The following is a 20591-nucleotide window of genomic DNA, read 5'->3' as shown; positions in this document are numbered from 1 at the left end:
AGCAAGTGAAAAATTCCATCTGCTGACCTATTTGGGATGAAATAACTTAAATCATTTATATTAAAAGTGTACTTTGTAAATATTTTCCCAGCATGCCTTCCATTAAAGTGATTTTTGCATCTGGATTAGACAGCAGGGTTTCTGGTTAGATTGAAAACGGCCCAGGAATATAGTGTTTAATAATGTTGGTATTTCCATTTGAATTTATGAAATAAGGATATTCAAGATAACCAAGATAAGTATTCAAGATACTTAGTGACAACACAGGACAGCGGGGAGGGTCATGTTTTCCCTTTGCCTGAAAGGACACTAGAGGGCGCCACAGAGTCCTGCACAGGGTCACTCAGAAGGGCAGGGGTTATAGTGGGTCCAGGCAACTCAGCAGAACGAGATTCCAGAGCCCCAGGAGGGTATCAGTTCCACATTTCAGATTCACAGGAAGGATGATCTGGCCGGCTTAGCCTGGGTCCAGTGTCTCGCCCTGGGGCTGGTTAGCTCTGGCCGGCGCTGTAGCAGAGACCTCTCCGCATACGGGGCAGCTCCCAAGGAAGGGGTATTTGTCATAAGCATGGTGCCATCCCAAGATCCTGGCTGCATGTATGTCTTTACCTGCTGTTTGACTCCGAAAGACTGTGCGTAAGTCAGGAAATAGTAACACAAACACCAAAAACTAGACTGATTTGAAATATTGATCTAAAGTTGCTTGTTACGTCAGTTTCTAGTTTTATAAAAAGATTTATAACTGTTACCTAGCACGTTGAGTACACTGGTTCTCCGTGTGCAAACTGCTCCCCCCCCCCCGCACCTCCCAGTGCGCTGGGGGGTGTGCTAACAAGTGTGACCCATGGGTGTGCTCCCATAGGTGACCTACCCCGCTGTGTCTGGAGTTGACAGACAGCAGAACTGGTGCCTGGAGGGGAGCCCCGTGGGCTGAGTCTGTTTCCCCAGCTGGACCCCGTTCCCTCTCTGCTCCAGCAGTATAGAGGGAGCTCTGGGAGCTGCTCGGGCCACACGTAGCTCCAGCATTCCTTCCTCTACATAAAGCACTTTAGAAGGCAGGGAAGCAGGATGGAAGATGCCTAATCTGACAGCACTGCTTTTCATATGTTTTTCTAAATGCATATTGTGGGTCAACCTTGGTACCTGGGATAAACTTGAAATCCAGATCTCATCTGTGTGTGGGAGAGTGAGAATGGCTGTCTTTCAGCACTTCTTGGTCTGTGGCACAGGAGCTGGACCACCGTCTTTTTGAAGAGTGTACACTGGTTTAATTGAGAACTCTGGCCTTTCAGATTCCGAGAAAATGGCGCAGTATCTGGAGGAGGAACGCCACATGAGGGAAGAGAATCTGAGGCTGCAGAGGAAGCTGCAGAGGGAGATGGAGAGAAGAGAGGCCCTCTGTCGGCAGCTCTCCGAGAGCGAGTCCAGCTTAGAGATGGATGACGAAAGGTGCGTGCGTGTCTCACGAGCCTCGGGAAAGCAGCCAGCCCAGGCTCCGGCCCCTCTTCACCTCCTGTAAGATGAGGCAGCAGATGGCAGGAACGTTTATTTATTGTGATGATGAGTACCGTGGCCTCGGTGCGGATGCTGAGAATGGGATAAATGAAGAAGTTTGACCGTCCTCCTTAAACACAGAAAGACACACAAAAAATGGCCTTTCCCGAATTACTCAGTGGGACAGACACGGAGGCGGGTTTTGTGTCGGGAGGCAGCGTTTGCAGGTGTCGTTGAATTGTCCCATCCTGGAGCATGGGCGCATATCTTAATCCCTAGGTACTGGTGAGCAGGTGGTGTGCGGTGCAGCCTGAGGAAGCACATACACCCAGGGGGCGAAAGAGTCCACGGCGGGGTGGGTGGAAGTTGTTGAAAGCCAGAGGCTTTGGTTTACCACACTTGGTAACTTCAATCTTTTTGCAGCTGGTTTTCAAAAACAGAACTCACGCAGTGCGTTTATCTGCTCAGGTTGCAATGTCAAGTCCCCTCCCTGGCCCTCTGGGAAATGGGCCGGCATAAGAGAGGTATCCTTTGGTTAACTAGAGGACACGGCTCAGTTCTCCTTGCTCACCCAGATTTTCCTTTCCTTCCCCACCTGCCCTCCTCCTGTGTGCTTGGGAGTGAGGTGATCGTTAAGATAAGCAACATCCACCTGTGCTGGGCAGCCAGTGCCTCAGACCAGGGTCTGCCAACGGCTGTGAGGACTAGTACAGGCTGTCGATGCCAGAGCATGTTGTTTGAACACATGTGGGCAGTGTTAGCAGATCAGCACTCTGTTTCTCTTATTGAATAGATCCAGAGGGCTAACAAGGCTTTTTTTTTTTTTTTTTGCGGTACGCGGGCCTCTCACTGCTGTGGCCTCTCCCGTTGCGGAGCACAGTCTCCGGACGCGCAGGCTCAGCAGCCATGGCTCACAGGTCCAGACGCTCCGCGGCATGTGGGATCTTCCCGGACCGGGACATGAACCTGTGTCCCCTGCATCAGCAGGCGGACTCTCAACCACTGCGCCACCAGGGAGGGGCTTTTGATTAATTTGCTGTGGACAGTATTTGCTGTGGTATTATCGTTTCATGAAAAATGTAAATTTTTCTATAATGAAGATCTAGTCTTTTTTTTGGGCTGCACTGCACAGCTTGCAAGGTCTTAGTTCCCTGACCAGGGATGGAACCCAGGCCCTCAGCAGTGAGAGCACAGAGTCCTAACCATTTGGACCACCAGGGAATTCCCGATCTACTTTTATAATTTAAAAAACTTTATAAAAAACAGACTTAGAACTGTTTTTTTTAAAAAAATATCTTCCTCATTTGAAAAGAATAAAGAGGATTCTTTCTCGGAAGTTTCTATCATAAAACTATCAACCTTAACTCTGAATTTCACTGATCTGCTTCTGACAGTGTCTCATTCTTTCTGAAACTCTTATCCTCTGAAAACCATTTCATTGAAAACATAAGCTACAATAGTAGATAACTTATTAACTACTTTTTTAACTACCTTAAGACATGGAGCAGAGCATGTATTAACACACACAGTACCCTGTGCTTGATTTTGATTACGACATACTCTGAGGGACAGTTTCTTTGACTGTGGTGACAACACTGAAGCTTCTTCAGGCTTTCCAGATAAATTTTTTTTTTCCCAAGGATTGGTATTCACTCCAGAAGGTTTGCCTTACCTTTTTAGGTCAGATTATCCCAGGTAGAGTACAGCTGTTGAATAAAGACATCTGCTCTCTCTACTGGGAATGATGATGTCAGATTTGGGAGGAAGAAAATAGTCAGACACTTGAGACGTCTACAAGTGTGTTTAATTCCTTAAAGACCAAGAGGCGGTCTTAGCCACCCCACTGGCTGTAGAATACAAGAGGTCCAGCCTGGTGGCACTGTGGTGGGCCGTGCTAAAGAGAGTAGGAAGAATTGGTGGTAGGTAGCTCGTTGAAAGGTGCATGCCAAACTTGGGAGTCTAGCTTCCCTGGTGGCGCAGTGGTTGAGAGTCCGCCTGCTGATGCAGGGGACACGGGTTCGTGCCCCGGTCCGGGAAGATCCCACATGCCGCGGAGCAGCTGGGCCCGTGAGCCGTGGCTGCTGAGCCTGCGCGTCCAGAGCCTGTGCTCCGCAACGGGAGAGGCCACAACAGTGAGAGGCCCGCGTACAGCAAAGAAAAAAAAAACAAACCTTGGGAGTCTGGTTTTCTTCGAGTTGAATAAACTAGCATAGGAATACCTGTGTTAAAAGTTCCTCACGTGAACTGGTTGCGTATAAGGGCTGAGTTGTTTCCTGGGATAGAAACGCCTGCACATGTGGCCGTTCCTTCCTTTGGCCAGAAGGCCTGGGAAGGATCGCTTATTAGGGAGTCTCTCAAGCAGAAATTCCTCCTCCTCAGCTCTCTGTGCTTGTTCACAAAGTACGGCCTGATGTGACTCCCGAATCCAGTAATGAGTCAGACCCGGCACGGCGTGACCTGCAGAGGTGCTCAGCCCATGTGTCATTTATTATATTCCACGTTCTGCATTTGAACACATGACTGTTAGTTAAGCAAGCCCTGCCTTGTGGACAATTGACATCCATTTCACGGGATCACATTGTCTCCAATTCGATGATATGCGTCTCAGAGGGCTTGTTTGGTTTTGCCTTTCAAGTAACAGTTTACAGGTAGCCACTAGAACGTGGATTTGTCTAATTCTTGGGACAGTGGTGGTGAATGTCTGCATAGCTATAGTGTGATGGAGAAAAGCCTGGTCCTCTCTGTTGCATGACGCAGCTCTGTCACCAGGCCTCCATCCTGAGCGAAAACACCCCGGATTCCCTCACCTGTGGCCCTGGGGAGAGAGCTTTGCCAAGCAGTGGAACAGCATGGCTCTGGGGTCCATATTATACATGTCTCCCCACTGCAGCATTGATTTCTAAACATTCAGGAGTTTGACCTCAAGATGTGAACCCCAAACATTTTCTCATAGGAGCTTTCTTAGGAACTACTGCAACGCAGGTGGCTCTAACCATCTCCTTCACTCCTCTTAGGTATTTTAACGAGATGTCTGCACAAGGATTAAGACCTCGCACTGTGTCCAGCCCGATTCCTTACACACCTTCTCCCAGTTCTAGCCGGCCGATATCACCTGGTGAGTACGTGTTCTCAGCTACCTCTCTTTCTGCTGTATTTAACGTATCCCTGAATACATTCCCTTCTAGCATATGAAAAGCTTGTAAACAGAGGGTGGTCACGTGTTGTCCAAAAACACCAGAAATGATCAGTGCTATCACAACTGAGTCTTAGCTTGCAATTTTAAAACAGTGTCAGCTGGTGGTTTTCTGGAACCAAAAAAGTAACTTAACTCTGAAAAACCTTTTCAAAAAGACTATCTTTGACTATGATTTTAAGTGCCGGTGGTTTGACAAAAACCTCGGGCAGATTTCGGAGATGCACCATAGCATATCTTTTATGGGTTCTCTCATTATGGTCTACATACCTCATCTCCTTTTTATCCTCAGAATAATTAACGCAGGCGTCGTGTTAAAATTGAGGAAGCAGTCATTTGGTGGGTCTGTAGTTACTGGTCTCGTGGCCAGGAAGTGGCCGGGGCCAGGCAGGGCGTGTCTTGCTTCACACAAAGCCTGTGTTCTTTCGAGCACGAGCTGCGTCCTGCTATTTCCACTGATGGGTGAGTGGGCCTCGGCCCTAGTAGGCAGGCCGTGCAGGAAGGAACTGGTTGCGCTTCTGCCTCTGGCTTTGCCCCTCAGAAGCCTTTCCCTCAAAGGCGTGCTTGTGTTCATCTGACCCTGAAAAACTCTCTCCCCAGGGTCTCTGGCTCGGTACCCACACAGCATGGGGCTTTCGGGCCAGGAGGGCAAGTAAATGATCCAGCAGGGAAGAAAGAGGAAGCAGGGGGCCGGAGCGGGGGTGTGTGGGCAAGTGGGGTGGAGGGAGGAAAGCAAAGGTAGTCGGCCAAGGGATCGTGTCTTGTGACTGAAGTGTCCAGGCTGACGTTCTTGTGCGCGCTGGTAAACAGATTTTCAACAGAGTTGGGGAAAAACGTGTGTGTGGGGGGGGAAGGGCGGTGGCGGAGCACTTTCACACAGAATACAGTGACGTGACGGCTTAGAAGGGTGGCAGCAATAAAGGTTTTGTGGCTTCACACAGTAAAACAGCTTCAGGTTAGGGTGACATCTCATTTTGTCTGTTTGTAATCATTAGACACCAGGGACGCCCTTCAGGTTGACCAAGGGGAAATGCTGCAGCCTCGCAGGTGGCCGTGGATAGCGGCAGGCAGGAGGGGCCTGGTTTTGTGAGTTTAGGATCCAACCCAAGCACTGTGCCGCTGTGACTTCTTGTTTTTGTAAGAGGGGTGATTTTTAAAAAGTCCAACACGAAGTGTGGCAGCTTTTGTCCACTTGGGGCCGGCACGCTCTCTGGCATGTGACGGGGCGGGGGGAAGAGGGGCTGTGTGTGAACCAAAAGGACTTTCTGTTGTGGATCCACAGCACAGTCCTCAGCTGTTCTTGCCCAGAGGATGTTCCTGAATCTGTTTCTCCTGCTCTGCAGTGGCCTTGAGGTCTCTCCAGAAGCTTCTCTCCCTAGCCGCCTCTCAGTTTTCCCCAAATAGCACTTGGATTTCGTTACCATGATAAAGGTTGTCTTTGCTTTCTGATTTATTGGTGTAAAAGGAAGTCATGAGTTAGGAAGAAGCAAGGAGGGAGGCTTTTATAGTTGATCGTGATGCTGATTCATGCTAATATAAATTCATGTTCTCTTTGATTTATTTAAACCTACAGGCGTGTAACTTCCAGTTCATTAAATATAGTGTTGTGGTCATTGAAGAAAGAAAAAAACAAAAGTGAGGCCTTGGTTGGGAATATTAACTTCTATGGTAACAAATACTCTGCAGGAAGATTTTATTCCATGCACAGAATTTTGGCTTTCGCTGGCCCTGTTCCTGTAATGCGGGGCTTGCTTGTATAGACAAGCTAGGTGGTTTTCCCTTAAACTACATCATAATAAGTAACACCTAGATTTTTTTTTTTCTCTCAGCCAGCCTTAGTGAGGACATTTGTATCGTATTTTAAGTTCTACAATATCATCAAAGTAGATTATAATCTCCTATTTGGCGGTAGAATTACTCCTATTCTGATCTAGTCCATTGGGTACATAATACATTAGCAAAATCTGAATTTTCAAGTTTTCTTTTCACTTTATTTTTTATTGGAAGAATTTGTGCTTCTCAGTATTAAGAATATCTAATCACTTCTCTAGTGGAATTATGCTGTTTGTATAGTTTTCGTTTCCATTTGAAGCATTTTGGCTTTTCTTCTTCCCTTACCATTTCTGGTTAACATTGACATTGGCAGTCTTGCATTTTCACTGACTTGGAATATTTTGAGGGCTATCTCACAATTTGATTGAAAGGTACATTTCCCAGTACTTCTGAAAAATCTTCTTCTTGCTTATGTGTGGATTTATATATGTGGATTATATAGAGGGACAGTATTATTTTTTCAACAATTTTTTTCAGGTTGTTCACTATTTTATATAGCCTGAGAAAAAGACATTCCCAGTTAACATATTTTCATATGCCTGTATCAGCCATGGGGAATACTGAAGTTGTAAAAAGGATCTACATCCCACTAGCAACAGGCACACCCACCACCCAGATCTTGGTTTCTAATTCCATTCTCCAGTGAAGAGAACTAGGGCTCCTGGAAGAAATGGATGTTTCTAGGGCCTTGGACAGGGAACATACAAGATGAACGTGGACAGTCTGGTAATGCCAGAAAGTTAGGTCTGAAAATCGTATTTTAAGTTCTGTAATATCATCAAAGTAGATTATAATCTCTGAAAGATGAGGATAGGCCCAAGAGACGCAGGAGGAAACTGAAAGTGCTCCCAAAGGCCCAAACTGGAACAATTTGAGCAATGAAATAAATAATGTAATACTAGGTTATAACCCAAACATAAAACAAATATGCATTGGTTCACACTGATATAAACAAATGACTGACTGAGTAAATAAACACGGGAGAAGAGATAAATCACCTATACAGAAGAATTGCAAATAATTGACATAGAGACTCCATCTTCACGGAAGTGGAAATAGCTCCCTACTCTTTAAATGTGGGCTAAAGGTAGGGAATTCCTTGCAAAGAATACAGTGTAAAAGGGAGGGGGGAAAAAAGAGTACCTTGGGACTTCCCTGGTGGTCCAGTGGTAAAAAAATCCACCTTACAATGAAGGGAGCGCGAGTTCAATACCTGGTCAGGGAACTAAGATCCCACACGCCGGGGGCCAGCCAAGCCTGCGTGCCACAACTACTGAGCTCGCGCACCTCAGCTAGAGCCCACGTGCTGCAAACTACAGAGTCCACGCCCTCTGGAACCCGTGCACCACAGCTACAGAGCCCGTTCTCCCTGGGGCCTGTGTGCCACAACTAGAGAGAAGCCCACGCACCACAAGGAAGATCTCGCGTGCCGCAACTAAGACCCCACACAGCCAAAAATAAATAAAATAACTAAATAAATAATAATTTAAAAAAACTTCTTAGCTATTTAAAAAAAGAAAGTACCTTTACAGAGGAAAAACTTGACAGGCACTGCCTCATCTGGGAGATCAAGGTCAGCATCGACAGTGGTCAGTCATGTCAGTAGTACGTACCCTTGATACGATGTGATGAGAAGGGCCCTTTACCTCTGTAGTCTTCCTCCTCAAAACGAATCACCCCAGTCTAACCACGTGGAAAACATCAGACAGTAGAGGGACAGTCTGTCTATAAAATACCTGATCACCACACCTTAAAACTGACAAGGTCATCAAAAACAAGGAAGTTTGAGGAACTGTCTCAGCCAAGAGGTGCCTAAGGAGACATGAAAACCAAATAGCATGTGGTATCCTAAATGGGTTCCTGAAACAGGAAGAGGACATTAGGCAAAACCTCAGGAAATCCAGATAACGTGTGGACCTGAGTTAATAATAATGTGTCAACATTGGTTTATTAGTTGTGATGAAGGTACCACAGTGGCTTAAGAAGTTAATAATAGGGCATCTTTCAGAATTCCCCAGTGGTCCAGTAGTTAGGACTCTGCACTTTCACTCCCGAGGGCCTGGGTTCGATCCTGGTTGGGGAACTAAAATTCCACAAGCCTCGGGGCACGGCCCAAAAATAATAATAATAATAATAACGGGGAATCTGAGTGTGTGAGATGCAGGAACTCTGTACTATTTTTGCCACTTCTCCGTAAACCTAAAACTATTCTAAAATAAAAAAATTTATTTTAAAGAAAGCTACTAACATAGATGAAATCACCTGGTCGTGGAAGATGGAGGGAGAAGAGGAAAACCCTCCCATCTGATCCTGAAGGATGTAATATTTAGAGGTCAGGTACAGGAGGAAACCTGGTGAAGGAGATTGGGAAGTTGCTGCCAGGGAAGGGGAAGGGAAACTGGGATCCGATGTCACTGAGGTTAAGATAAAGCATTTCAGCAGGAAGGGAGGGGTCAGCTTTGTCTGTCGTTGCCCCAAGGTCAAGTGCAATGAGAGGTGGAGAGTAGCAGTGCACCTGGCAGCACGGAAACACTGCTGGCCTTGGCGAGAGCAGCCTTGATGGGGTGATGGGGACAGAGCCAGATCAGAGAGCGTTAAAGAGGAAGTCGTATCTCTAGCGTATGAACGTTAACAGAGACATGTCTGACTTGTGGAACTAAGATAAATTTCAAAGGAACAGAAGGTGTCTGCCTTTAGTTTGGTTCGACGATGCTTATTTTTTTTTCTTCCTTTAGCAAAGATTTATTAGAGGGAATTTGGGGGTAGTCGGAAGGGTATAAAGAAGCAGAAATAAAATCATCCAGAATCCTTTTATCCGAAGGCAGTGTTAATATTTTAGTGTTTTCAAGTGTCTCCTCTCCCTATCCCCCCGACCTCTTGCAGTTTTCCTTTAGGTAGTTGGTTTTCTATGGATTATACACTTTGGTATCTTGATGCATTTTGCTCAGTGGTTTTTGGTCATGAATTGCTTTTCATGAGTCATTTTTAAAATTTGTTGTCTTGAGCTTGTGGACAATGAAATAAGTCTTAAAATTTTTACTCTAGTTAATGCATTTGTATAGCACAGCAAGAGAAGTTTATTCCAGGAGTAGCTTTATAAAGCCACAGTATTCTGTTTAGGAGATATTTTCTACCTAGGTTTTTTGGGATTCTTATTGTTTATTGTATTCCTGGGCAAGAGGGTCAGATGCATGATGATTAAGGGAAAACAAAAACTACTAAGACATGGTCTCTGGCCTCTAAGAGCTTATAGGGCCTAGGGAAGTAGGGGGCAAAACACAAGAAATAAGATAATACAAGGCCAAGTATAATGAGTTTTATATTTTTTTTGTTTGCTTGTTTTTTAATAAGCAATGCCTTTTTTATAGGTTTTTTTAAAAATTTATTTAATTTATTTTTGGCTGTGTTGGGTCTTCATTGCTGCACGTGGGCTTTGTCTAGTTGCGGCAGGTGGGTGCTACTCTTCATTGCGGTGGCGCGGGCTTCTCATTGCGGTGGCTTCTCTTGTTGGCGGAGCACGGGCTGTAGAGCGCAGGCTCAGTAGTTGTGGCACACGGGCTCAGTAGTTGTGGCTCATGAGTTCTAGAATGCAGACTCGGTAGTTGTGGCACATGGGCTTAGTTGCTCCGTGGCATGCGGGATCTTCCTAGACCAGGGCTTGAACCCACGTTCCCTGCATTGGCAGGTGGATTCTTAACCACTGCGCCACCAGGGAAGCCCGCATTTTATGTATTTTATATCCCCTCAAAAGTTAAGTTGTGGTACACCCACTCAATGACATACTACCCAGAACTAAAAAGGAATTAACTTGATACACACAATAACTTGTATGGATCACAGGGGCATTGTGATAAATGAAAAACTAATCTCAAAGGGTTATATACTATATGATTTCATATCTATAACATTCTCAAAGTGACAAAATTACAGTGGTGGAGCACAGATCAGTCGTTGCCAGGGGTTAGGATTAGAGGGAAGGGGTGACTATAAAGGGACAACACAAGGAAGCTTGTTTGTGGTTTTGTAACAGTTCTTTATCCAGATTGTGGTGATAATTACTTGGATCTATACAGGTGATAAAAATTACACCTGTACCCACACACACACGAAGAACGCATTAAAAACTGATGAAATCCAAGTAAAGTCTGTACCTTAGTCACTTGTATAGGACCAGTGTCAATTTTCTGGTTTTGACAGTGTGCTCTGGTTATGTAAGATATCACTGGGGGGAGCTGGATGAAGGGTAGACAGGGACCCTGTAGTATTTTTGCAACTTCTTACGAATCACAAACTATTTCAAAATAAAAAGTTAGGATAAAATTAAAAGGTATAATAATAAAAAAAAAAAAGCACTAAATAGAGTTTCAAAGAAGAGAGAGCTACCAGCTTAGAGAGCTTTTGAGAAGAGCCCTGCAGGAGAGGTTAATGAGCTGAAACATGCTGAGCCCTTCCTTTGTGCCAGGCACTCATTTCATCCTCACAACAGCCTTATGCAGTCACTGTGATAATCTCATTTCACAGTCGAGGGATCTCAAGTCCAGTGTCGCTCAGCACCAAGTGGCAGAACTAGAGCCCCAGATAATATGGCAGTCGGCTCTGGAGTCTGGGCTCTTTGCCCCTCCAAAGGCTGAGTGAGGTCCTGATTGACAAGGGGAGAAGGAGAAACCAAGTCCTGCAGTAAAGAGAAGACATCCCAGGCAAAGGCCATGGTGGGAACTGAGACGTGGAGGTCAGAATCAAGAGTGATCAGGTCGGGCTTCCCTGGTGGCGCAGTGGTTGAGAGTCCGCCTGCCGATGCGGGGGACACGGGTTCGTGCCCCGGTCTGGGAGGATCCCGCATGCCGCGGAGCGGCTGGGCCCGTGAGCCATGGCCGCTGAGCCTGCGCGTCCGGCGCCTGTCCTCCGCGGCGGGAGAGGCCACAACAGTGAGAGGCCCGCGTAACGCATAAAAAAAAAAAAAAAAAAAAAAAAAAAAAAAAAAAAAGAGTGATCAGGTCACTGTGGTTCTTGTCACCGGCTGCCCTGGGGCCCTGCTCCCCATAGATTCGGATTCACTTGATTTGGGGTCGGACGAGGGCTTTGATTCTCGGTATTGAGAACCACTGACCTAGAACATCAGGAGATAGTTTGGAGCCAAATGCAGGCCTTTTTAATAGCCAGAGAAGGGACTTTTTTTTTAAATTTGGGCAGGCAATAGGCGGTCTTTGAAGATTCGTGATTAGCAGTTTAACATATCCATCGTTATTAACCTCGTCATACTGGGCAATGGGCTTGATCTTATTCATTTATTTTGTATTATGAATCGAACCCCCTGAGCTTCTCTATCTGGGGATAAGGACCTACATTCAAAGCTTTTCTCTTAAATTTCATCACTTTCATAAGAAATGGAATTAGGGTTGTATTTCCCAAAGTTGTTTAAAGAAAACCCCTTCTTCCCTCCCCAAGCTGAACGAAGTTCTTGTGATACAAATACAAGTCACAGTAAATGACCACTGAGCTCCCAAAGACTTGTGCTTTACCCCAGACCTCCATTTTGTACGTGTGAACCAAATCCACAATTGGAAATGGAAATACGTCAAATAGAAAGCAGCACACTAGTTCATAGTCACAGCAAGAAATAAAATCCTTAACAATAGGTGTTGAGGGCACAGACAAATTCTGGGACAGGACAACTAAAGATAGGCGTGGTGGCTGCATGTCTCAACCGTGGAAGTCAAAAGACACTATAGAAGAGCGTCTTTAAGGACTTCCCTGGTGGTCCAGTCGTTAAGACTGCTCGAGCACTGCAGGGGTACGGGTTCGATCCCTGGTCAGGGAACTAAGATCTGGGCATTAAACTTTGGAGCTGATTCTGGGGTCCTAGATGAAGACTATGCAGAAGGTTATAGTGGGCTGGGGGTGTTTCTTCCTTAAATATCAGTTTCTTTGGGGGGAACATTGGCATATGTAGGGCTTTTTGTTTTCTTCATTGACTATCCTGAAGTTGCCAAGTTCTCAGTGGTGAATTTTTTGTTTGCTTTGTGGCTGCTATACACACCCATTGGTTTTGTCTCGTCATTATTGGTATATCTTTTGACACTTACCCTTTCCTTGCATCTGATTTTTACCCCTTTGCTCTATTTTTTCCACTTTACTCTTGTTTCTTCTCATGTCTTCTACTTTTGTACATCTCAGTTGGACTCCTGTCAAGGCTGGACTTTGGTTTTTTTCAGTTGTCATAAGAACACTTTCCATGAGCTCTACCCTCTTAACACATTATTAACTGTACAGTACAGTATTGTTTAAAAAGCACAGTGGGGCTTCCCTGGTGGCGCAGCGGTTAAGAATCCACCTGCCAATGCAGGGGGCATGGGTTCGAGCCCTGTTCCGGGAAGATCCCACATGCCGCGGAGCAACTAAGCCCGTGCACCTCAATTACTGAGCCTGCCCTCTAGAGCCCACATGCCACAGCTAGTGAAGCCCGCACACCTAAAGCCCGTGTTCAGTGACAAGAGAAGCCACCGCAATGAGAAGGCCATGCACCACAATGAAGAGCCCGCTCGCCGCAACTAGAAAAAGCCCACAAGCCCAATGCAAACAAAAATAAAATAAATTAAAAAAAAAACAAACCACAGTGTTGTGCAGTAGATCTCTAGAACGTATTCTTTTTCTAAAATTGAAACTTTGTGCCCATCGAACAACAGTCCCCCATTTCCTTTACCCCCAGCCCCTGGCAGCCACTGTTGTGCTCTCTGCTTCTGTGAGTTTGACCTAGATCCCTCATGTATGTAGTATCATGCAGTATCTGTCCTTCTGTTATGGGCTTATATTAGCATAATGTCCTGCAGGTTCATCCATGTTCTTTTTTAAAGTAATTTTCTTCTTTTTAAGGGCTAAATAATATTCCATTGTATGTAATACCATGTTTTCTTTATCCACTCATCTGTTGATGAACTTTTAGGTTGTTTCCACATCTTGGCTACTGTGAATAGTGTTGTAATGAACACATGAGTACATATTTCTTTTCAAGATCCTGTTTTAAATCCTTTTGGATAATAGCCAGAAGTGGGATTGCTGGATCATATGGTAGTTCTATTGTTAATTTTTTGAGGTAGCTCCATACTGCTTTCCATAGTGGCTCTACCAATTTACATTGCCATTAGCAGTTCCCTTTTCTCCACATCCTTGCCAACACTTTAAAAATGTTTTTTATTTTTATTTTTTATAATAGCCATCCCAACAGGTGTAACATGATATCCTATTATGGTTTTGGTTTGCTTTTCCCTGATGATTAGTGAAGCTGAGAATCTTTTCATGTACCTATTAGCCATTTGTATGTTGTCTTTGGAAAAATGTCTATTCAAGTCATTTGCCCATTTTTAAATCAGGTTATTTGTTTGCTTTTGAGTTGTAGGAGTTCCTTATATATTTTGGATACTAACCCCTTATCTGATCTATGGTTTGTAAATATTTTCTCCCATTCCATAGGTGACCTTTCTGTTGATGATTTCCTTTGCTGAACAGAAGCGTTTTAGAATGCTGTAGTCCCACGTGGTTATGTGTGCTTCACTGCCCGTGCTTTTGGTGTCCTATCTAAGAAATCATTCCTAAGACCAATGTCATAAAGCTTTCCCCCTGTGTTTCCTTCTAGGAGTTTTATGGTTTCAGGTCTTATGTTTAGGTCTTTAATTCCTTTTGAGTTGATTTTTGTGTATGGTGTAAGATAGGGCTCCACTTTCATTCTTTTTGCCCATGAATCTCCAGTTTTCCCAGCACCGTTTGTTGAAGAGACTACCCTTTCCGCGTTGCATATTCCTGGCACGTTCACTGAAGGTGATCTGACCATTTACGTGTGCACTTATTTCTGGGCTGTCTAGTCTGTACCAGGGCTTGACTTTTATATCCCTTGTTATCCATCCAGCAGGCCACTTGGTGAGCCCACCACTCCTCTCATCTGTTTGCATTTTTGTGGGTGACTAAGAGCTTCTGCATTTTAAAGCCTCCTAGATGCTTAAAGACACCAGATAGTTGAGTTTGTAATAATACTTACAAGTTGTCGTTATATTTCAGGTCTCTCGTATGCGAGTCACACAGTTGGTTTCACGCCACCGACTTCACTGACTAGAGCCGGAATGTCTTATTACAATTCCCCAGGTCTTCATGTGCAGCATATGGGAGCCTCCCACGGTATCACAGTAAGTATCCATGGGGCGGGCAGGAAGCAGCGCTTTCCTCCTGGTGGTGGTAGCGACTGGTCCTCCGTGGGAGCCAACGTTGATGTCCTCGGACATTTACCCTTCTTCTTCCTTCCTTCCTTCAGTTCACCTTAAACTTCTAGAGACCTCCCAACAGTTTGATGCTACATTCTGGTGTTGAAACTAAAATCCTTCCCAGGAGGCAAAACTTCACCTTCATTTTCTATGAAATATTGCCCTTTGTGAAACGTAATTTGACCTCCGGCCTATGCCTCGTTTGAACTCTAGCCAGCTCCTTGCCATAGCAAATTATCGTTGGTTGCTAACAATGTCTAAAATATTTATTGTCCGCACCTTCACAGTTCACTGACCCTCAGTATTCTTCCTGGAATTAGACTTGTTTCTAGTTTCATCCAGAATTTTCTTTCCTGGAATTAGAAGGAACCTTAAGTGTATCCGGTTCAGACGCTACTCAGGGGAGTGTTTTCATTAGAGCTGACTATTTAGTTGACTAATAGACCGGTTAGAAATGTCGCTAATAGGGGTTTGAGAATAGGGTAGAACTGAGGGTATTCCCAATGAGGGAATCTTGAAAAGAAGAACCCCGTTCTCTAAAAAAAGCATGTAAGATATTTCTGAATCTGTTTTGCTGGTTTGATGAGCTTTACATTAAAGCAGGAACGTTTTTGGTTGAGCTGTAGCTTTCATGACACTGACAACTTGTTTGAGGGATGGAAGGAGCTGGAGACATACAATGAACAGAAAAGATTTAAGGGGAGGACGTGACAGCTGTTTTTTTAATTTTAGGACCGTCTCATCGAAGGGCGAAAGTCCAGTCGTTCGGTCGATGCACGTTTCATAGTGATTTTGCATAGCTTTTTCATAGATGTCGGTGTAAACTCTACCTTGTTGACGTTTTCCTGACGGGTTCAGAAGCCAGTAGGGATGGACAAGGACCTCGCTGCTGTTTGGTCTCTGTGGGTCCGCTTTGGGGCATCCTGGGCTCCGAGTCACACTGGGTTAGGGATGAGCCGTCTGTGCCTGCTCTGACCTGCTGTTCCTGTCCTGTCTACAGAGGCCTTCACCACGGAGGAGCAACAGCCCTGACAAATTCAAACGGCCCACGCCGCCTCCGTCTCCCAACACACAGACCCCCGTCCAGCCTCCGCCACCTCCACCTCCGCCGCCCATGCAGCCCGCGGTCCCCTCGGCAGCCACCTTGCAGCCCGCCCCCTCGCAACATTCGGTGCACCCCTCCTCCCAGCCTTAATGCATGTGCGCAGTCCGAACCTCACACTGGGACTCGTTCGTGCAGTGGAGCCGTCGACTCAAGACGCCACAGGCTTCCTTCCCTGGCATATTCGGATCTGACTTATTTGCACTGAGGTTATCTAGGCTTCACTATTCATTGTGTTGTAAACGTGTGTCGGAAACGCAGCCAGTGTTGTGGGTCTACAACACTAAACAGACGACTTTCTCCATCGGTGTTCTACTTGAATCTTCATGTGCGTCCATTCCCTGGTTGGGACGTCGGCTATTCGACTATTTGGTAGTTCAGCAGCGGTGTGCGGTTTTGTTGCTTGGCCCCAGAGCTTCATTTTCCTGGCTTTTAGGTTTGTAAAATAAAAAGGGGTATCTTTTTTATATTTTTTTTCCCATGAATTTGCAGAAAATAACTGAGCTGTTATTACCCACCTCTCCCCCAACCCCCATTAGAATAGTGTTTACCAAGCATACCAGTAATTCAGCACTACAATTCAGACCTTTGAAAATCTAGCTCTCACTATAGAATGGGAAGTTGGATGCATCAGTGCCCAAGACAATGTTTTAATAGAGCTTTCTACGGATACACTTTGTATGGGTCATTTTCAGTATATCTCAACATCCATGTCTCTTGTAAAACAGATCTCCTGAAGTATTGGATCACATGGCTGTACCTTTTCCACATACATGGGATAGATAATTATCGTATATCCGGGTGTGAGTCTTTCTTTATCCTTGATGTTACCCTACCCAAACTGGCCCTCCCACGTGAGTCGATAACTGTTGTCCTACCCGCCAGTGGTTGCGATGGCTGATTAGAACGTGCTGTGTGATTTCTGCTGCAGAAGGCAATGTGATGGTGACAGAAACAGCTCATTTCCCTTTACGTTCTTTACTCGCGTTCCCCTAAAATAGAGTTCGAACAGATATTTTAAAGGTGCAGAGTACTATGAGAAAATACTATGTGAAATGAACATTATAGGAACATCTTGGCACAATGGCCAAAATACTTTATTGCTGGCAGGAAAGAGGCGTAGAGGAAAGTAGCACATTAGCATTGAGGACTGCTTAGTTCGCCCAGTAAAAGCAAGCGCAGTGTACAAAGAAGTATATCCTGAATGCGTCATTTCCATTCATTTGGCACAAATACATCGTCTGGTTTCACTCTAAAGTGGAACGCCGTGAGTCAGTCTTTTCTTAACACTTGCAACACCTTTATTTTGGCTTTTCAGCAGTTACTGATTTGTACTTTGGTAGTAAAGTGATTTTTACCACCTGTGTTTGCATATTTATATATGCTGTGGACAAAATAACTTACTAGAGAATGTATATTTTATGACGAGAATGTGTATCTGTTGGATATAATCAGAGAACTGAACATTAATTTATCCGTAATTTTTAAGAGTCCATGTTTTGTGACAGCCATCTCTAATAGCTAGCTCTTTATTAAACACACTCCTAACCATAAGGAACCATGACATTGTAGATATTTAATATTGTACAGTAGAGAAACCTCCATTTTTGCCTTTGAATGCATATTTACAAGTTACAGAATGAGAAAAGGTCTCGTCTCACTGGCTCATAGTGTTTGACGAGCATCTTAAGAACTTGAGAGTAAAAGCAACAATAGGATTTTTTTTTTGACTCTTTCGGTTTCCACCTCCAAACTGAGAGTGTCACTCCTCAGTCATTTGAAAGAAATCGTAGGTCTCTATAAATTTTATTTATAATGTATAATATACCTAATCATAGTACAGTTTTCAAATATGGGGAAGAAGTTCGGCATTTAATTATTGAGGCTTGAGGTTTTTAATTCAGTCAGATGGGGTCCTGTCCAACCCGGGGATTTCACCAACGGCTCACCGTCCCTCCTGGCACCTGGCCGTTTTGAGGAACTCTGAGAGCAGGCGAACAAATGTTGCCTGCATCGTACAGTTATCGGTTTTTCTTATAGGAGAAATGGTATATGTTTACAAGAATCTTCTATGAGACTATAGATTTCAGTGCTGTTGAGTAGTGTCTTGCACTCAAACAAGAAAGTCTAAAATGTAATCATCTTCCCTCCACTTGCTAGCAATTTAGTGACCTCCTGAAAGCACAAAAGTCAGTACATTGCCCTGTGGTGACTGAAAAAAGCACTCGGAGTGAGCAGACAGTTCTGATAAATGCCTTTTGGAGACAGGTTCTTGACCTCCAGACTTCTACAGAAATGTAGCGCCGGTTTCCTTAGACTAGTCGTTTCACTGCAAAATAAAACACAGCTCCTTCAAACAGCACTTTCTCACCATAAATCTAGTTGCCTCTCCCGGTGGACATTCTGGATTGATAGAACAAACACTACTCTTTTGAAATGATGCTGTTTCATGTCCTGTTCGAGTGTTTTATGACCCCGTGTGGGGCCTGTCACACTTGGGCAGTACCTGCTAGGGCAGCTCCTTGGCCATGGTTTAGCCCCCAGGGACCCCGAAGATTCCAACCCCAAGGCCACGAGAAGCTGACTTATCTGGGGCACTTCTCGGGGGGGGGGGGGGGGGGCTGAACTTGGTTCCTGCTATTCCTGTTGCCCACCCACCCAGGGCAACTCCGGACTGACTCCCAGAGGCCCCAGAGGCCTTGGAAGGCAGGTGGGAGCCACAGCAGGTTCAGTAGCTTCATTTTCCTGTCTTGCTGACAGAGACCCTTGGCTACCACTGTGCTGCTAGTAGGATAAGTACTCTTCGCCAGATGACCATGCCTTTTATACAAAACCAAATTACTTTCCCTAACACCTGAGGCCTCTCTGGGCTCTGAACTGCTCTCTCTTTCATCCAGCATGCTGGCATTCTAGACAGACTTCTAGAGATTTGGCAGATGGTGGAAGTATTTCAGATTTGATTTAACTTGCTCCTTTGTTAATTGAAAGGAGTTTTAAACTCTGAGCTCCTGAGAGACTGACCACAACCATGGAGTGAATGTGTGACCAGAACATGGCTTTGACACCAAGTGCTTGCTGCCCCTTTGTCATCGGCTTCTAGCTGATTTGACCAGAAATAACGAATAATGTGAATTTTCGTTAACTGTTCAATTGTAGGAAGATAGAGTATGTATCGCCCTTTGTTAGGTAGACATGAACTTTTCCTGCACGAAGCCTTGCTTGTAGAGGAAGCCCAATAAGGCAAGAAAAAGCATAGTAACTTGTGCTTGGAGAGCTCACTATTTTTATCTTATCAGTATAGAAGAAATATTTCTGCGTAACTTTATCTTCTATCTAGTACTTGTCTTATAGGTAACCAACACTGAAAACTTTGTAGTGAGGACTACCAAAGAAATACATAGTAAAACAACCTTTTATTTCCAAATTACTAAAGATCCAGCCATCGACGCTGCTACGTGAGTTCCATGCTCAAGAGCCATTGTAAGAGATTAAGGGGTTTTTAGGTTTGGGGTTGGTTTGTTTTTTTTTTCTTGTTGTTTATTAGTTTCTTTTTTCCTTTTTCTCTTTTTATTTTTTTTTTTTTGTGATAAAACATACACACACAGCTGTTAGCATAAAATTATGGGGGGCATGCTTCAGTATGCTCAGCAGTTGTGGTTAACTGCCGAGCCCTGGTTGCCTCTCGCTAGGCAATGGAAGGAATCCTATGTTCATGATAGCGTGGGTGCTGTGTGTGTGCACATGTGTGTGCATTCATGCCTTAACTCGGGTTACTGCTCAACTTTAGTTCTTCACTTAGTCCGCACCGTCATCTAGATTGTATCGTACATCTCGATCTGAACTTCATCCTGGCAAAAACAAAGTTGCAGGTACAACAGTTTGAGAGTGCATTCCTCCAGCAGAGTGTTGGATCAGGTTGACCCTGAGCCTTCTTTGGACTTTATTTGGAACTAGGCATGGACAGCAAAAGTGGACTGTCCCATGGAAAGACATCAACAAGGAAGAGAGGACAGCCAAGTGCTAGCATGTCTCTGGCCTCTGTGTATGTGTGCACACTGTACGTCGTTCATGATAGCTTGTCTACAACTTGACTAGGTTGGAGTTCTGGTAATAGTGGCAATCTTGACATTCTTGGTCAGAGTTTAGAGAGATGTAAGACTTCCAATTAATGTCTTATTTACTTCTTTATGTTGATTAGTCTTTGATACATGTGCTGAATCGGAAACCTAAATAAAGATAATTTTTTAAAATGAATCTTTTGAGCTTTATACCCTATCTCTTTCTTTCTGGTCTTTGAGTCGGAAAATGAACCTTGTTTCCCTTTTGATTTCTGATAGATATCCAGCTTAGATTCTGAATACTAAAGGCTGCCTTAGAAAGTGAACTTAAGATGAGGACACAAAAGGGATTGGTACTGCTCTGTTTCTTAATCAGGATGCTGGTTACCTGGATGTATTGAGTTTTTGAAAATTCATTGAGCTGTGCGTTTATGATCTGCGCACTGTCCCGTATCTGTGTTGTATTTCACTTGAAAACCATACACCTAGGGGATTATGAAAAGGAAAGGAAAAGCACACTCATTCCCAAAATGTTATGTATAAACAATTAGATATAGGTATATACATGCACATATATCGTCAGGCTTTGGAAATTACACTCAGTATATTAGCTTATTCTTAAATTTTTAAGTCTGTTTTTATGGTTTTCTCTTCCTACGTAT

At 44.5% G+C, this 20591-nt stretch overlaps 1 protein-coding gene across 1 annotated transcript in view; it reads left to right on the top strand.

The window, feature by feature from the left end:
• CCDC6 (coiled-coil domain containing 6) overlaps positions 1-20125 on the top strand; it is a 112905-nt gene extending 92780 nt beyond the window's left edge. The window contains exons 6-9 of the mRNA XM_032608769.1: positions 1293-1449; positions 4509-4609; positions 14570-14694; positions 15770-20125. Coding sequence (XP_032464660.1) covers positions 1293-1449; positions 4509-4609; positions 14570-14694; positions 15770-15964 — 578 coding nt within the window. The 3' untranslated portion in view covers positions 15965-20125. The remainder of the gene's footprint in view (positions 1-1292; positions 1450-4508; positions 4610-14569; positions 14695-15769) is intronic.
• The last annotated feature ends 466 nt before the right edge of the window (positions 20126-20591 follow it).

Source organism: Phocoena sinus, chromosome 16 (genome assembly GCF_008692025.1).
Source record: "Phocoena sinus isolate mPhoSin1 chromosome 16, mPhoSin1.pri, whole genome shotgun sequence".
Lineage (NCBI taxonomy): Eukaryota > Metazoa > Chordata > Mammalia > Artiodactyla > Phocoenidae > Phocoena > Phocoena sinus.
The sequence above is the reverse complement of the archived record's forward strand: the minus strand, read 5'-3'. Positions and strand labels throughout refer to the sequence as shown.